Here is a 17,117-nt window from a genome sequence, read left to right as displayed (position 1 = left end):
CAGTAATTTTGTTCTTTAGAATACTTTCAACTATTTTTCCTAGCACTAACTTCAGGCTCACCAATCTGTAGTTTCCCAAATCATCCCTGGAAGCATTTATAAAAACCGGCATTATATGGGTCACCCTCCAATCTTTAGGTACCGTAGCTGATTTTAATGACAGTTTACAGATTACCAACAATAGATCTGCAATTTCATTTTTCAGTTCTTTCAGCACAGTGGGACGTATACCATTTGGTCCAACTGATTTGCTACTTTTGTTTGTCAACTTTCTCTAGTACATTTTCACTGAGATTTATTTCAGTTCCTCTGAATCATCACCTTTAAATGTCACTTCTGGCATAGGTATCTGCCTTATACCTTCCTCAATAAAGACCAAAAAAAAATGTATTCAGTCTCTCTGCTATAGCCTTGCCATCCCTTAGCACCTCATTTACCATTCCATCGTCTAATGGTCTAACTTACTCCCTTGCAAGCTTTTTGCTTCAAATGTACCGAAAACATTTTATTATGAGTTTTTGCTTCCTCAGCAAGCTTCTTTTCAGATTCTGTCTTTGCCTTCCTTGTCAATGCTTTGCATCTAATTTACCAGTGCTTATCCTGTTTCCTGTTTTCCTTATTTAGATCTCTTTTCCATTTTTTGAAGGATATTCTTTTGGCTAGAATAGCCTCTCTCACCTCCCCTGGCAGAAAGATCCTTTCCTAGAACTCATTAGAAAGTCTCCAAATCTGCCCCTAGGATGGCTCAGCATAGTCAATGAATGAATATTTGCATTTTGAGTTGGTGTCTAGATCAATGGCAGTCATTGTTTTAGTACTACTGAATAAAAGAATATTACGTACAATATGTTTTTGTAATACATGAAGTAACCCTTTTTTTTTTTTTTTTTTTTTTTAGGAAAATCTTACAAAGGTTGCAAGCAGTTACGGATACAAAATATTTAGCAGTTTATTGCAGGTAACTAGACTATATTTTCTAATTCAGTTTCAGACAAAGAAGAGGGACTGCTGAGTTTGCACTTTGCAACCTTTTACCTGTTTTTATGTTGACTACCTTCATGCATTGAGGTCCTGTATGAAGAAGGTTATAGAGCTAACAGAAGAGCCATCAGTCTGTTTAATCCACTCATTAAAACAAGTTAAACTTGTTGCATTTCCACGTAACTGAAATCATCAAACTGTTAGCTTACATTTTTGGGTCAGCACTTCTCGAGTGGTCATGTGAAGACACAGAATATTATTTGGAATAGGAAGGGTCTACTATGATAACTGAAGTCAGTGTTTGAATTGATAGGGAATTAAAAAGTAGCCTGTGTATATGTTATATTCTTTCTCCCTGGGGTGTTGGATGATAGTGTTAATATACATGAGAGCTTGGTAGGCATGAAATATAGGTTTTGGCCACTTTTTTCACTTTTGTCGTCAGCTTTGCCCATATTCTTCAGATTAATTCATATCCCTTGGTAAATGTACAAGAAATTGGGTGGGGTCTAGGGAAACGTTCTGACAGACTAAGAGCACTTTCCTTAGCCATGCATATATTTTCCCCAGACCAGATCTAGTTCTAACTCATCATGTTCCACCATAGCCATGCATCTAAGAAAGGGAATACCCTTTAGTCAAAGAAGCTAACCCTCAGCAGGGTGTTTAGATCCAAGGGGTTTCCCTGGTTAGTGCTCCTCCCATGGCTTGTACTCTATATCCCATATCTTTTTATGGGGGGAAGTTCTCACTTAATGCCCAGGCAACATAGTGTTATTCCCTGTGTGTGTGTGTTGATAACTGCTGCATCCCAAGGGGAGAGATGCTGGGACAAACCAGGCAGGACAAGGCACTGGATGTTAAATAATAATTTTACTGATTTGTCAAATTAAAGTCCATGTTATCCATAAGTATGAAGTTATAGCTGAATTTAATATAGATATGTGTTTCTCTTCTGGGTAGGTGTCCTTCACTTCAGGTGTCTGGGCAGAGCTTCCCATGGTGATATTTAAGTGCACAAAAGCTCTCCCATCAGCCTAATGGGAATCCTATTGGGGAGGTCCCCTTGAACACAGAAAGACAGTCCTATTTGAGTCTCCAGCTCATTCCCGAACACTCAGCACTGTGTCCTGGTCCCATATGGGTGGAGATCTGGATGGGAGTTTCCAAATCTTACTTCATCCCCTTAATTGTTTTTGAATGGTGAATCCTCATGCAGAAAAGTTTTAGGATTGAGAGCCTGCTATACCAGCCTGGCTCCCAGTGATAAGGGGTGGCTAAAAAAAAAAACCTCTTCACAACAAAAGAGAAAATACTTCCTTAATCAAAAATCTTCTTTGACTAGTGTTTTATTGTCATAAGTGCTTGCCACATTCAAGGGGTGAATGGGCTAACTGATCTTCAGCCCCTGTTTTTTGTGTCTGGCCAGCGAGGATGACCTTCCCCAAGGGAGCTGGGTTTATACACAGTCCCTTCTAAAAATCAGATATCTTCTAGCCATCAAACATTTCACACTTCTAAGCCTGTCACAGGTGCTTGCCACATTCAGGGACTGAATGGGCTCACAGGTCTTCAGTCGTGGAACAGGAGTCCCAAAGTATATTTTACTGCAACTAAGAACAGAGGGACACTCTGGCAAGGAGCACACGGTGGAGGTCCTCTTCAAAAAGCATAATTCTGATGAGGCAGGGAGGCTTCACCTGGGAGGAGAGTCCAGGCATCTTCCTGAATATCAAAATGAATAATAAAGGCAAAGGCAACCAATCCCTGCTCTCCAAGTTGAGAGGAGGCCGAGGGGGATGGAAGGCTCATAGTGTTGAAATATCCAAACCGGGACCTAGAGACAGCTAGTAGCAGCTGGGAGGGACCAGCCACAATGGCAATCAGAAAGACCTAAGTTCTATCCTGTTTCCAACAGTGGCCAATGCGTGCAACTGGGCCCCTTTTAAAATGTGTGCAGCATGCAGCGCGTGCAAGGCCCGGCCACACGTGTAACTCCCGTTTTTTATGCACACCCACCATTTAAAATCGGGCCGTTATTGAGTAGGTCCCTGAGAGACAGAAAAATGACATGATTCTGGGGAAAAATATATGCATGGGTAAATGGTGTTCTCAAAAACCAGAAAGTTGCCCTGGTCATGCCCAATTTGTTGTATATGTGATCTACAGACTCTGGAGCCGATGTAATAAAGTGTGTCCAGCCTAGCGTACAGATTTACATGCAGTTGGATGCATGTTTTGGAGGTGCTAGACTAGCACCCGATTAAATAAGGAGATTAGTGTGTCCAAAACATGTGCCCAAACAAATGCATAGCCGATAGCGCCCATCACATGTAAATTCCATGTAGATGAGGCTGTTAGCTATTACCACCCGATGCAGAAAATTGCTGGGCTCATGAGAAATTTAAAAATATGGTCCTCTGAGGTTCCTCCTACTTTGTATTATTGTGAGACTTAAATGTACTGCTTTCAGTGCTGAAACATAAATGTATATTGGCTTGATTTTAAAAAAAAAATTCTTCTGGACACACAATTTAGATACCCATATCAAGGGGCACTTAGCTATGGGCGTCTTCAGCAACCTCAGCAAAATCAGCCATTAGAAATTGGATTAAAAACAGATGATCATATTGAGCGCCTGTTGCAGTTGTGATGCATGTGAGTGCTTGGGACACACAATTCTCCCCTAGGGCATCCTTTTTTACACAGCCCCCTCATTTAAATACTGCATCGGGCACCCAGGGATGTGGCTTGCATGCATGTTAGGAAAATGGGCGCTCAATACGAGCGTGCGTCTTATTGCGACTGCCCTCTGGGAATAGTTGTTGTTTACCTACAATGGGAAAATGAAAAAGAAATGTTAAAGAAGTTCAGCTTCTCTCATTACATGTAGTACCTGTTGGAACCAAAATGGGCTTTTATCCAGGTGATCTCCTATGCATTAGTTGTTTCTTGTGGAAGACATCGTTCTAGAGTATGTGCCTTTTATGTGCACCCTAGGACACAGACTTGTTAAGCGTCATCAGTGATCCCATTCATAAGCCGGTCACCTTGTTCTTGCCTTCGGATAAAGCTATCAATGCCTTGCCAAAGAAACAGCAAGATTTCCTGTTTAACAAAGAAAACAAGGAAAAGCTTGTGGAGTATTTGAAGTTCCATGTCATCAGAGATGCCAAGGTGAGCAGCTGTTAAAAAAAAACCAAAAAAAATTCATAAGCAAATGTAACCCCAGTGATGGTTGAACCTGGATATTAGTTCCAGAGACCATATCTCAAATTTCTATTTTTTTGATGGAACACTGATATTATGCAAAAAGATATAATTCCAGGTTTTGCTGGGGGAGGGGAAAGATCTCTTTCAAGGCCCTTTGCATGACTATGGTTGTTTTTCAAATTAAAGCCTTTGCATACAGCATAGATGATCACAGCACAGATAATTGTTAAAGTTACTACTCACTGAAACACATGAGGGCTTTAGTGGTTTCCATTGATACTCTCTTTACTCTCATCAAAACAAAAGAGCTCCATGGACACACCAACTCAGTTTAGAAAACAAGAGGACAGCCAAGTCATGCTGCCTCTATAAAAGCAAAAAGGGAACCCACACAGTAAAATGGTGGCAAGGCATTAAGTGCTAGAGGAGCCTACCACAAGCTTCCACATGGGGGAGCTATAAACCCACGTTACCATTATGTCTCTCCCCACAATAATGATATTTCCTAACTAATCTCTAGTAGGGGGACTAACAAGGTCCCTAAACAAACAAGACCATAAGTCACTGCATAGTCATCGAATTTTCTAAAACAATGCTATCCATGAAACTACTTTGAAACTGGCTGGACATGCATACTGGTTTGTTCACTTCCAAAGTAAGTGCAGAAAGGAGAAAGAACTATGACGATTAGCTGAGCTGAAAAATTGCACACAATTACACAAAGCTGAGATAAATACATTGAGGCACAGGTAATCGAAATGTTAAAAATAAATAATGTTTTTCATGCAATGCATAAATGAATTGGTGCTCCTGGATGCCAGCAATAGCTGGCAGCCTGCAAAACCTTTGAGAATGTGGGTTTCATCATGCAGTGTTGTCCACTATCTTCACTAACCAGTCGACTGTAGTTTACTAAGTAATGTGTGAGAGAGTTCCTTCTTGCTAATATACAAAAATCTTTGATACATACACCACGAGTTAAAAAAGAAGCATGAATGATTATGTTTAACTTATATTTAACTACATTACAATTTTGCTGGGTGAAAACAGAATGAGAAAAAAAAAAACTATACATACAAAACACACTTCTTTAACCTACCCTCAGAATTAATTTTGGTTTAGAAAGGAAAAAAATAACAGATCCCTGTGTTTTTTAATGCTTTTTTATTTTTACAGATTATGGCCTTGGATTTCCCCAGTAAAGATTCAGTGAAGACACTCCAAGGATCAGATCTTAGTGTAAAGTGTGGTGACGACAATAATGTTGTACGTATTTTACCTAAAGCAAAAACTGGAGAAGTCAGCAAATCAAAAGCAAGGATGTAACCATTACAAATGTCCATACAGTTCATACATTTGTAATGGTTACATCCTTCCTTTTGATTTGCTATATGTATTTTACCTGCCAAGATAGGGGGCATAGTGCTAGGAGCTTATGGTCTGGTATTACTTTTAAGCAACAATATCTCCTCCTGCTCTACCATCGAGAGAAAATTTAAAAGTCTGTAGTGTGGGGAGGGACATTGCTTAAGGCAACCACATTTCCTGGTATGCATTGAATTTTTCAGAAGAAATTGATTAACCTTCAAGACTAACATCCTCTCCTCTTTTCAGAGTTAACCGGATTAATACTTATCTAGCCAACTCTGGTTGGCCCAAACACCTGTCCTAAAGTTAGCCGGAGGAACTTATCTGGCTAACCTAGGATATCTGGGTATATTCAGCAGCACGGCTGCACCGCTGAATATACAGCATTAGTTAGCTGAATAAGTTTATCCAGCTAACTAGCAGTGCTGCACAGTGGCTAAGTATGGTTCCCCCTGTGTCTCCAGATGCCATGCACTGGAGGCTCAGGGGAACTTTACTGGCTTGAAAGTAGAGAGCCTCTTCCTTTGAGGCGCATGGCACCTTAGTGCAACTCCTTGGCCAGCAGGGGCCTACCATACCAGCAGCGATCATCTTCGCTCTTGTCCTAATGGATGGGGGTTCTGAATCCAGATCCACTGCACTGTAGCACAGGGTCCTGCATCTTGAGACACAGGGGCCAACACAAGTGTAATTCTAGTTCTAATCTGTTGCACTTGGCATTGTTTGGTTTTGTTTTCAGATCTCTCATGATTACAGTTCATCTGTGGGATGTGTAATTACTTCTTACCTCAAACCTTTCCTGAATCCTTTCTTCAAACTCTCCAAATTCATATGTGATCTTGCTACCATTACCCACAAATTCCTGGTCCTAGGAAACGTCAACTATCATGCTGAGTCACCACTCAAAGGGAACACCATCAGCTTTTAACACAACATGGAAGATCTCTGACTCACACAACTAGTCAAATTTCCCACCCACAAGGATGGTCACACTCTCGACTTGATATGCCATTCTCCCAACGTAAATATAGACTCTCGCTCAATACAGTTGAACCCTGTCACCTGGTCTGATTACCACCTAGTACTGGCTACCCTTCCATTCTTAAATCAAGCTCAGCTAGAACCTGCACTCAAACCAGCTACCAGAAACATCTTGGGCATGTTTGGCAACCTAATCGAATTCCTCAACATACCAGAAACCCTCATCAATTCACAACCAGCAGAATTCTTAGTATAACAGTGAAGCAATGAATTCACCATAGCCATTAAGACTCTTGTTCCTCCTCAAAACCAATCCTACCAGACCCCCAAAACTCCCCTAGTTCATAAAGGTCCAATGGCGAGATTGCAGCGAGAAGACGTTGGGAAATTGTTTTAATTCTCTGGCCCCTGACGCAGACACAAAGCATCGAAACACTGCCAGTGTCAGGCGGGCATGTCTTCTGATTGTTTTGAAATAGGGCGACAGCTACAAGTGGACAAGCTAGTTAAGTCTGTGATATATAATAATAGAGCTGCTGCATTTTGAAAATTCTCATTGGGAGGACTATTTATCCAGGACAAGTTCCTTGAAAGTTTTTTAAGAATAAAGTGTTTTGCATTTTATTTGCGTTAGAAAACAAAATTAAAAAAAAAGAGCTATTGGTTGCTTTAAACAGAGCAAAGCAGTACTTGTCTTTTAATTGAGTTTTAACCCAAAATGGTTATTACCCATTACAAGCAATATTGGACATCAGTTTTCGGCACTGATTTGTGTATCCCTAATTGTGGGATTTCATTATAGTGGGATACACTATAGGGGCTTTTGTTTTATGTTTAATGTTCTTCTATTGAAACAACAATCCTGTCAACTTGAATGGCAATAGAGGAAACAAAGAACCAAGACCAACCTACACCTCTGCAAGGATCACTCAAAAAATATAAAGCAGACATTCAACAAGCAAAATACAGACTACATCTCCAATCAACTTGAACTGACAAAATATCACCCAGAGAAACTTTTTGATCTAGTATGGAAATTCTTCAGGCCCAAACCCAAATACCACTACCACTTCTGATGACCCTTCAGCTGAAGACTTTACTAAATCCTTCATCGAAAAAATTCAAACTACACTGTCTTCCTTCATCACTTCTCCCTCCCCTGTGCTCACTCTGATCTAAAATAATGTATTTACCTCATACACCCCTCAACCCCAGCCAAATCAATCCAACTGCCTTCTGACAATTCAGAACAGTCCCCACCAAAGAATAGAAAAAATTCTTCAAAGGATCAGTGATTCTGCGATCCAATCCCTCCCAAATGCATCTGCGACTAAAAACAAAAAACATACCAACCCAAGGGCCCCTGCCTCTCCCACTAAAAAGGCCATAATTAAATATTTCTTGCAAAAACCTGTTTCTGACTAAAAAATAGTCAACAATTTTAGTGCAGCCTGCCCTTTCTATCCAAAATAGTGGAAAAAATGGTCTACTGTCATTACCTAGACTTTCTTGCAGAGGACAACATCCTTCAATCTTACCAATCTACATTCAGTAAAAGCCACAGAACAGAATCCATCCTATCTGCCATAACCACAAACTTACAGGTCAATCCAGTAACGAGTGGTAGGAAGAGCTGCGTTAGTGCCCGGCGCACCCGCGGCTGCCGCACGCACAGTCCAGCTCACCTACCACTCGATCCTGTATGTAAATAGCTTGCAAATGCAAGCTGCGTCTAAGAAGCATGCGAGAAGCGTTAGGCCCGCGCAACCCATTTTACTGCATAGAGCGCTATACAGCGCCTATACAGTAACCTGGGTGCGCGGGCCTAACGCTTCACGGACACGCTGGTATCTGTCATTTCAAATGTCATTTCAAATGACATTTGAAATGACAGGTACCAGGAAGTGGACAGTTCTCTGACGCTCGGGATTGTCAGCCCTCTCTCCCCTCCTCCCGAAGCAAGCAACGAAAGCGGAAAAAAGCGAAAAAAAAAAAAGCGAAAAAGCGAAAAAAAAAAAAGTAGCAACAGAGAGGGGAGAGAAGACGGGCAATCCTACGCTCGGGATTGCCAGTCCCCTCTCCCCTCCTCCCGAAGCAAGGCGCGAAAAGCAGCCTTGCTCCGGAGGAGGGGAGAGGGGACTGGCAGTGTAAAGCGACGAAGCAACTTACTTTTTTTGCAGCCTCCCTCCGGAGACGGACATCGGCGAGGACGACCGTGGCTCCCCTCCCCTGCCTCCAGCTGCCCGCGAAGATAGACGCATCGCATGGACGAAAGCTTCCCCTGTGCGTGCAATTGGGCCGCTCAAGACGTGACGTCACATGCCGTGACGCCAAACGTCGTGACGTCACGCCTTGAGCGGCCCAACTGCACGCACAGGGGCCGCTTTTGCCCGTGCAGGCGTCCATCTTCGTGGGCAGCTGGAGGCAGGTGAGCCGCGGTCGTCTTCGCCGATGTCCGTCTCCGGAGGGGGGCTGCAAAAAAAGTAAGTTGCTTCGTTGCTTTACACTGCCAGTCCTCTCTCCCCTCCTCCCGAAGCAAGGCTGCTTTTCACGCCTTGCTTCGGGAGGAGGGGAGAGAGGACGGGCAATCCCGAGCGTAGGATTGCCCATCCTCTCTCCCCTCTCTCTCTTGCAACTTTTTTTTTCGCTTATATTTTTTTTTTCGCTTTTTCGCTTTTTTTCGCTTTTGTTGCTTCGGGAGGAGGGGAGAGGACTGGGGCTGCCCCGGAGACCAGCACCCATGGACGCGGCCAGAGCAGGTGAGCGGGGGCTGGGGGAAAGTTTGCCTCCTACCCTTACCCCTGCCTCTAACGCGGGGTAAGGGTAGGCGGTAAGTTAGCAGGTTAAACGCGCGGCAAAACGGCAGGGTAAAAAAGCGATAGTCGGGGCGCGCGTTACTGGATGGTAGGAAATAGCTAATTCGATCGTTTACATGTAATATACATGCCGCGTGCGGAAGGGGTTACCCAGGGATTTAAGGACGTGGTAAGAGTAGGTTAAAGGGGATTGTGGATCGCAGGAAGGGCTAACGCGGCCAGAAAGTGAGTAGAAAGCGGGTTAGGAGCGGGGTAAACGCGGCCGCACTTTACTGGATTGACCTGTTAGGAAGTAATTTTCAAAGGATTTACGCCCATGAATGTAACATACTATGGAAGCAATGTTCAAAAGCTATTGCACTTATGTGAGCTAATCCTATGGACACCTCAATGTATATTGCGGGAATTTTCAAAAGCCCACTTATCTGAGTAAAGTGCATTTACTCAAGTAAAACCCAGTTTAATTGAGTAAATGCTTTTTAAAATCAGATCCATAGATTGTAAGCCCTCTGGGGATGGGAAAATACTACAGTTCCTGAACAAAACCCGCTTTGAAGTGCCAAAAAGCAGAGTATAAATCAAAAAATAAATAAATGAACAATATTCACATGAATGCTGACTAAGGTGGCGAGTCCTCCTAGTCCTGTTAGATTTCTCTGCTGCCTTTGACATCATTGATCACCAACCCCTATTACAGCATTGAAATCACAGCCCTCAAATGGTTTCAATCTTTCCTGTATCATGGACAAACAAATCATCAAGATAGGATCAAACTTAACTTCTTCCATCACTAATTTTAACCAGTTTCACAACAGTAGCCCAATAGTTCGACAACCATAAACTGAAACTCACCCCCTCCAATTCTGAACTCCTCTGGCTAAGCTATCACAGTCACCTCTTACTTTCCCTGTCCTCCCTATCAGGAACTCCCCTCCAACCAAAAGGATTCAGTGTGGTTTGGGAGTTCAACTTGACCACAATCTTGCTATGGAAACCCACATCTCAAAGGTGGTAAGGACCTCCTTTTTGCATCTGCACTAGATTTAACAAATTTGCAACTATTTCTATAATTACAATCTTGCCACTGTGATACATGCAATAAAGACCAGCTGTATAGACTACTGTAAAAACAAGTTTGCTTATTGTAAATGGTGTTATCTATAGCTAGGATGAATTTGTCAAGATCTATGGGGTGATGTCATCAGGTGGCACTGAATGGAACTGTCTTTCCAAGCTAGTAGAGAGTTCCTGCACGGACGTTGCCACTGGGGCTCCTCAGTCTGTTCCCAAAGCTAGTAGCATAGGAGGAGGCTGCTATCCAGGGAGGAGGGTGGGTATCTCATGACTCATTCATTCTGCTATCTACAGAAAACATCATTTATGGTAAGCAAACTTGAAAAAAGCAGGGTAGAATTAGCCATGATCTGTAGGAAGTCCCAAGCTGAGGGCTGCAGCACAAGTGTGTCAGAATAGCAACCCGGAGAGCAGACTAAATAGAACCCGCGCGACACAAGTCTGCTCGCCCCAGTGCACTGTCCATGGAAGCCAGGGCATCTAAACAGTAGAGATGTGAATCGTGTCCTCGATCGTCTTAACGATCGATTTCGGCTGGGAGGGGGAGGGAATCGTATTGTTGCCGTTTGGGTGTGTAAACTATCGTGAAAAATCGTTAAAATCGTGAGCCGGCACACTAAACCCCCCTAAAACCCACCCTGACCCTTTAAATTAAATCCCCCACCCTCCCGAACCCCCCCAAATGCTTTAAATTACCTGGGGATCCGGCGGTGGTCCAGAACGGCGGCGGTCCGGAACGGCCCCCTCAATAGAATCGTGTTGTCTTCAGCCGGCGCCATTTTTCAAAATGGCCACCGCAAAATGGCGGCGGCCATAGACAAAAACGATTCGACGCAGGAGGTCGTTCCGGACCCCCGCTGGACTTTTGGCAAGTCTTGTGGGGGTCAGGAGGCCCCCCCAAGCTGGCCAAAATTTTCCTGGGAGTCCAGCGGGGTTCCGGGAGCGATTTCTTGCCGCGAATCGTTTTCGTACGGAAAATGGCGCCGGCAGGAGATCGACTGCAGGAGGTCGTTCAGCGGCGGTCCGGAACCCCCGCTGAACGACCTCCTGCAGTCGATCTCCTGCCGGCGCCATTTTCCGTACGAAAACGATTCGCGGCAAGAAATCGCTCCCAGAACCCCGCTGGACTCCCAGGAAAATTTTGGCCAGCTTGGGGGGGCCTCCTGACCCCCACAAGACTTGCCAAAAGTCCAGCGGGGGTCCGGAACGACCTCCTGCGTCGAATCGTTTTTGTCTATGGCCGCCGCCATATTGCGGCGGCCATTTTGAAAAATGGCGCCGGCTGAAGACAACACGATTCTATTGAGGGGGCCGTTCCGGACCGCCGCCGTTCTGGACCACCGCCGGATCCCCAGGTAATTTAAAGCATTGGGGGGGGGGGTTCGGGAGGGTGGGGGATTTAATTTAAAAGGTCGGGGGTGGGTTTTAGGGGGTTTTAGTGTGCCGGTTTTCCTGCCCTCCCCCTTCCCCCGATTTACGATTTTTTAACGATAAATCGGGGAAATTGGTATTGTATCGTGGCCCTAACGATTTTTTTACGATTTAAAATATATCGGACGATATTTTAAATCGTCAAAAAACGATTCACATCCCTACTAAACAGTGATGTGAGGTAAAAATGTGGATAGATGTCCAAGTCACTGCTTTACAGATGTCCTCGATAGGTACTTTTTTCAAATGAGCAACAGAGGAAGCCGTTGCTCGAACATGATGGGCTCTAACTGGATCTGTAAAGTCGACTTCAGCCTTTGTGTAGCAGTCCTGGATGCAACTAGTTATCTAGTTGGAGAGCATCTGTTTCATAACAGGTGCAGCCAGCCTGTTTGGGTCATAGGAGATGAACAGTTGATTTGTCTGTCTGTAGGGTTGCGTTTGGTGCTTGTAGTAGACCAGCGCTCTTTTGCAATCTAGTGTATGTAATAACTTCTCACCTTCACGTGCATGAGGCTTCTGGTAGAAGGTAGGGAGAGTGCATGATTTAAGGGAAACGCAGAGAACACTTTCAGTAGGATATGTTCACAGAACCACCTTTCATGGAAGAATTGTAGATAAGGGGGTTTGAGAACCAAGGCTTGTAATTCGCTTACTCTGCATGTGGAGCTGACTGCAAATAGGAAGAATACTTTCCAAGTCAAGAGCTTCAAGAACACAGACTCCAATAGTTCAAAGGAAGACTTCATCAGTGCAATGAGAACCATGTCAATATCCCAGGGTACTGGTTGTTTCTTTATTGGCAGATGGAGACGTGTAAGTCTCTTCATTAATTTAGATACTAGAGGATGCAGGGAAGACAGGCCCTCCATTTTCAGAGTGGGATAAGCTGCAATGGTGCTGAGATGGACCCGGACAGATATGGTTGCCAACCCATATCTGTCCGGGTCCATCCAGTTGCCGGGTCCACCCAGTTGCTGATGTTCACATGTGAATGGATCCAATGGGGCAGATTTTGAAAGCAGCGCTCGTGCACAAATGTACACCCAATTTTGTAACATGTGCGTGCTGAGCCCTAGGGGAGCCCCGATGACTTTCCCCGTTCCTTCCAAGGCCACTCCGAAATCAGAGCGGCCTTGGAGGGAACTTTTCTTCCACTCCCCCTCACCTTTGGATCGTTATGCATTTTCCTTGTAGAATGTAACAGAAAGCCTTTAGTACATGTCAAATTGTTCTGAGTTCCAGCAAATTGATTTGTAAATGACTCTTGAGTGGACCATAGTCCCTGCACTTTGTACTGACCAGTGTGAGCCTACCACCGGTAGTGGAGACATATGTAAATAGCACCAGCTAATGGGGGGTCAGTTGGAGGGGTGCACTGCTGTGGAACAGCTGTGGTTGTAACCACCAATGGATTTTCCTGCCATCTCAGCAGTCACATTTATTCTGGTGAGCAGGGGCTATAGGGATTGGTTCCATTGCATCTTCAGTCACCACTGCAGATGATGCATTGTTTAAGTGCATTAAGGGGACTACATGAATAGCTGCTGCCAGATGACTGAACAGCATTAACACATAGTGGGCCATAGTCTGAGGTGAAGCCAATATGAAATTGGCCTCTTTGCAGAGAATAGTGATTCTGTCCAGAGGGATGAATGCTTTTGCCTGTATTGTATCTATTATTATTGTCCCAATAAATTGAATGTGATGGGTGGGTTCCAGGACAGACTTCTCTTAGCTGATAAGAAACCCCAATGATTGAAAGAGGCCAATTGTTGTCTGGTTGTGTATTTGAAGGGCATTCTTCAAATTTGAGCTATCAACAGCCAATCATCTTGGTAAGGGAATATGTGAATTTCCTGGTGACATTGGTAAGCGGCAGCCACTGCTAGGCATTTCACAAAGACTCGTGGTGCAGACGATAGTCCAAATGGGAGAACCTTATATTGGTAATGTAGGTCAGTTAGAAAATCGTTACAATACATCCTATTGAATTGTCAATAGGTTTTACTTGCGTTAAGTGCACTTAGCAGAGGTAAATGGGCTTTTGAAAATTGCTACATTTGCATTTTCTTTTGAAAATTATGCTTAGTTTTTTTCATTTTTTTTCTAACTGAACCAACTAAAAGTGATTTTGGACTCCAGAATGCCCTTAACATCTTCTCCAGTGTCAATGTGGGTATAGAATAGATTAATTGCTGTTAGTGGAGCATGTTAAGCCAATTTCTTTAATAGAGTTCTTATTACCTCTTTGGTATTTCAGCCCCCCCTTCCTTATTAATATGCTTGGAAATGGATGTCTTTATTTCTTAATTTTCTTATTCTTATTCTTATTCTTCAAACTGAACAATGTATTGTATTAGAATCCATGTATCTCTGTTGCAAAGTTCAATCTTTGTCAAGCTATGACGATTGATAAAAAAATGATTTTAAAAATATGCGTAGTTTAGATTTTGTTTGCTTTTTCTCTTTACATTATTGCAATTTTATTGAAGTTTTATTTCATTTTTATTCTCCATTCCTTTTCAATCATTTCCAACCTTCTATTTGCCTTTTTGACCACTGCCACACACTGAGCTGAGGATTTCAGCTTTAGTTCCCAAAGACGACTTTTCTGGGTGATGACTCCTAATACAGAACCCAACATTACGTGCTTGTAGTTGGGGTTCTTTTTCCCTATGTGCATTACTTTGCACTTTTCCACATGAAATTTCATCTGCCATTTAGTTGCCCAATCTCCTACTCTCATAAGGTCCTTTTGCAGTTCCTCACAATCAACTGCTGTTATTTTTTAACTTTTTATTTATCAATAATAATACAAAGAATAACTTTGCACAGAAACATCAAAGAGACATAAAAACATAATCACAATTCAAAAATTATACAAGAAATCTTCTCTTATTATTTAGTCCTTTCAACCATACAGGGGAAGGAGAGAAAGAAGGCGAAATTAATCATAGAAAAAGAAAGGAAAAGATCATAACATGAAAACCCAATGAAATTTCAAAAAAAGACACAGATGAAACATCCAACTTTCTCCTATCCCAAAAACTTCTTAACTGCTCTGGAGTGAAAAAAATATAACATTGAGTTCTAAGTTTGACTACACATTTGACTACACATTTGCAGGAGTATCTTAATAAGAAGCCAGGAATTCTTTCCTCCTTTCTTGCGAGGCCCTAGCAAAATCAGGATAAATCCTGACCAACTGATCCAGAAAATCCCCATTTATATTTTTGAAATAACTTTTCATAATATAATTCAAATCATGCTCATTAAAGAAGGAAACTTACGGCCCAATTTTAAAAGCCCGGCACGTGCAAAAACCGGGAGATAACGCGCGTGGCCAGGCCATGCGCGTGCCGAGCACATTTTAGAAACGGCTCGTCCATGTGTGTATCTCCTGATATACACAGAAGTGCTGGGCTCTGTAAAAGGGGAGGGCTGGGGGCAGGGTCTTGGAGGGGGAGGGGGAGGGGTGGGGGCTGTCCCGGGGAAGCGCTTGCCTGCCAGCTGCCGGTTCGCAGAACTTGCTCCTGCTCCACCGAGCGGGTAAGTTCTTAAACAGAAAATCTAGTGTACTTAGGGTAGGTTTAGGGGTCGGGGAGGAGAGGAGAAAAGGAAGGAAGGTTAGGTAGGGGGATAGTAAAGTTCCCTCCCAGTCTGCTCCTTAATTGAAGCGGACTGGGATGGAACTGGGGTAGGCCTACTCACATCACCCCACGTTTTTTACAAATATTCCCCCCCTTCATGCGTAGCAATGAGCGCATCTTATAAAATTGGCGCGTCCATATGTGTACACTGGGAACCAGGCGCGAGCGGGCCTTTGAAAATCTACCTTTAAAAGTGTAGACCTTTGAACTATCTCACGAGATGTGGATTCCAATAAAAAATTCAAATTAGACACTTTGATGGTACTTGAGAGATAGCATGTTGTCCAGGACTTGACTTGAAAGGAAGGGAAAACACCTTTTTAAATAGAGGTATTGTCATTGGAGAAAGATGCAATTTTCCACTAGATATTTTCTCAAAGTCAATTGAGGGAGTTCTCCTAAAAGTTTTGGAAAACTGGTAAATCGTAGTATCTGCTATGATTTTCCAGTCTCCATATAAGAAAACCCTGTTCTTGAATGATTATGACATTTACTGATTCCACTTTTTGAATAGCTCTTTCAAGTGATTGAATCCAGCCAGCTTGTTCATGCAATATTTTTTTATGATCCTGAGCAAGAGAGTTCATTCTAAGCATTCACTCTAACATTATTATAACATTCTGAAAAAGAAACAAAGAGGCTGGCAATGAGGTCCCACAATGAGTCTAAGGTTACCACAGCTCATTTAGATGGAAGAGGAAGCACCTTGCTGCAGAACTCACCCACAGCAGGGGAGCCAAAAGTCTGGATATCCAGATCAGCTGATGCAACTACAGATGGTGCATGTGGAGAGTCATTCTTTCCAAGGTTCCTAGTTCATTTACTTCAGCTTTCCGGCCTGCTTCAACCACTATTGAAGACGAAATGCTGACCGCTCCATCGACTGAGGCAACACCTATGACATCATCACTCCATGCTTCGGAAGCACCAGCAATGTAAGGCCCACTCAGCCAGCAGCATTCGACTATTAAGAGGGCTTAACGATGCCATCTCCCCAGTCAAAGAGAATTCTCCTCCAATCACTTCAACAATGGGACTCAGAGTCCACTCATCATCTGGATTGGAAGACACAAACTCCAAGATGGTACGTTGCCTCAGGGAGAGGAGAGACTCAGAAGGAAAGACCCGCAATTGACCTTTCTGTTAGAGTTGTGGACCCTTGTATTGGAGTGAGGTTGATGCTACCTACTGGGAAGGCCTAGTAGTCCTCACTACCAACTGGCAGAGAGCACATTTCAGAGACTCAGCTGGATCTTCGCCTTTACCAGCCCCTTTCCCTTTGGGTTGAGCCTTTGGGTTCCAGGAGCTTGAAGGTCTTAGGTAATAGTGTCTGGTGAAGATCGAAGAGAAGTTCTGAGGTCAAGCCTTGGTCAGGGCTAGTAACAGACGAGGATGGTCAGTTCACAAGCTATGGTCAAGGCTGGCAGTAGCAAGGATGGTCAGGTCACAGGCGATGGTCGAGGCTGGCAGGAGACAAGGATGGTCAGGTCATAGGCTATGGTCGGTACCAAAGATCAGTCCAAGGGAAGACAACCAAGTCTGGACAACACTGAAGACGAGGAAGTCAAGGGAAGGCTGGATGAGGCTGAAGATGAGGAAG

At 43.5% G+C, this 17,117-nt stretch overlaps 1 protein-coding gene across 1 annotated transcript in view; it reads left to right on the top strand.

Annotated features, from left to right (window-relative positions):
- STAB2 (stabilin 2) overlaps nt 1–17,117 on the top strand; it is a 473,152-nt gene that overhangs the window by 341,945 nt on the left and 114,090 nt on the right. Inside the window, 3 exon segments of the mRNA XM_029599680.1 lie at nt 899–958; nt 3,982–4,158; nt 5,371–5,460. Of these exon segments, the coding sequence (XP_029455540.1) occupies nt 899–958; nt 3,982–4,158; nt 5,371–5,460 (327 nt within the window).

The sequence above is a fragment of the Rhinatrema bivittatum genome, chromosome 4 (genome assembly GCF_901001135.1).
Source record: "Rhinatrema bivittatum chromosome 4, aRhiBiv1.1, whole genome shotgun sequence".
Taxonomy (NCBI): Eukaryota; Metazoa; Chordata; class Amphibia; order Gymnophiona; family Rhinatrematidae; genus Rhinatrema; species Rhinatrema bivittatum.
This window is presented reverse-complemented; position numbering and strand designations above follow the sequence as displayed.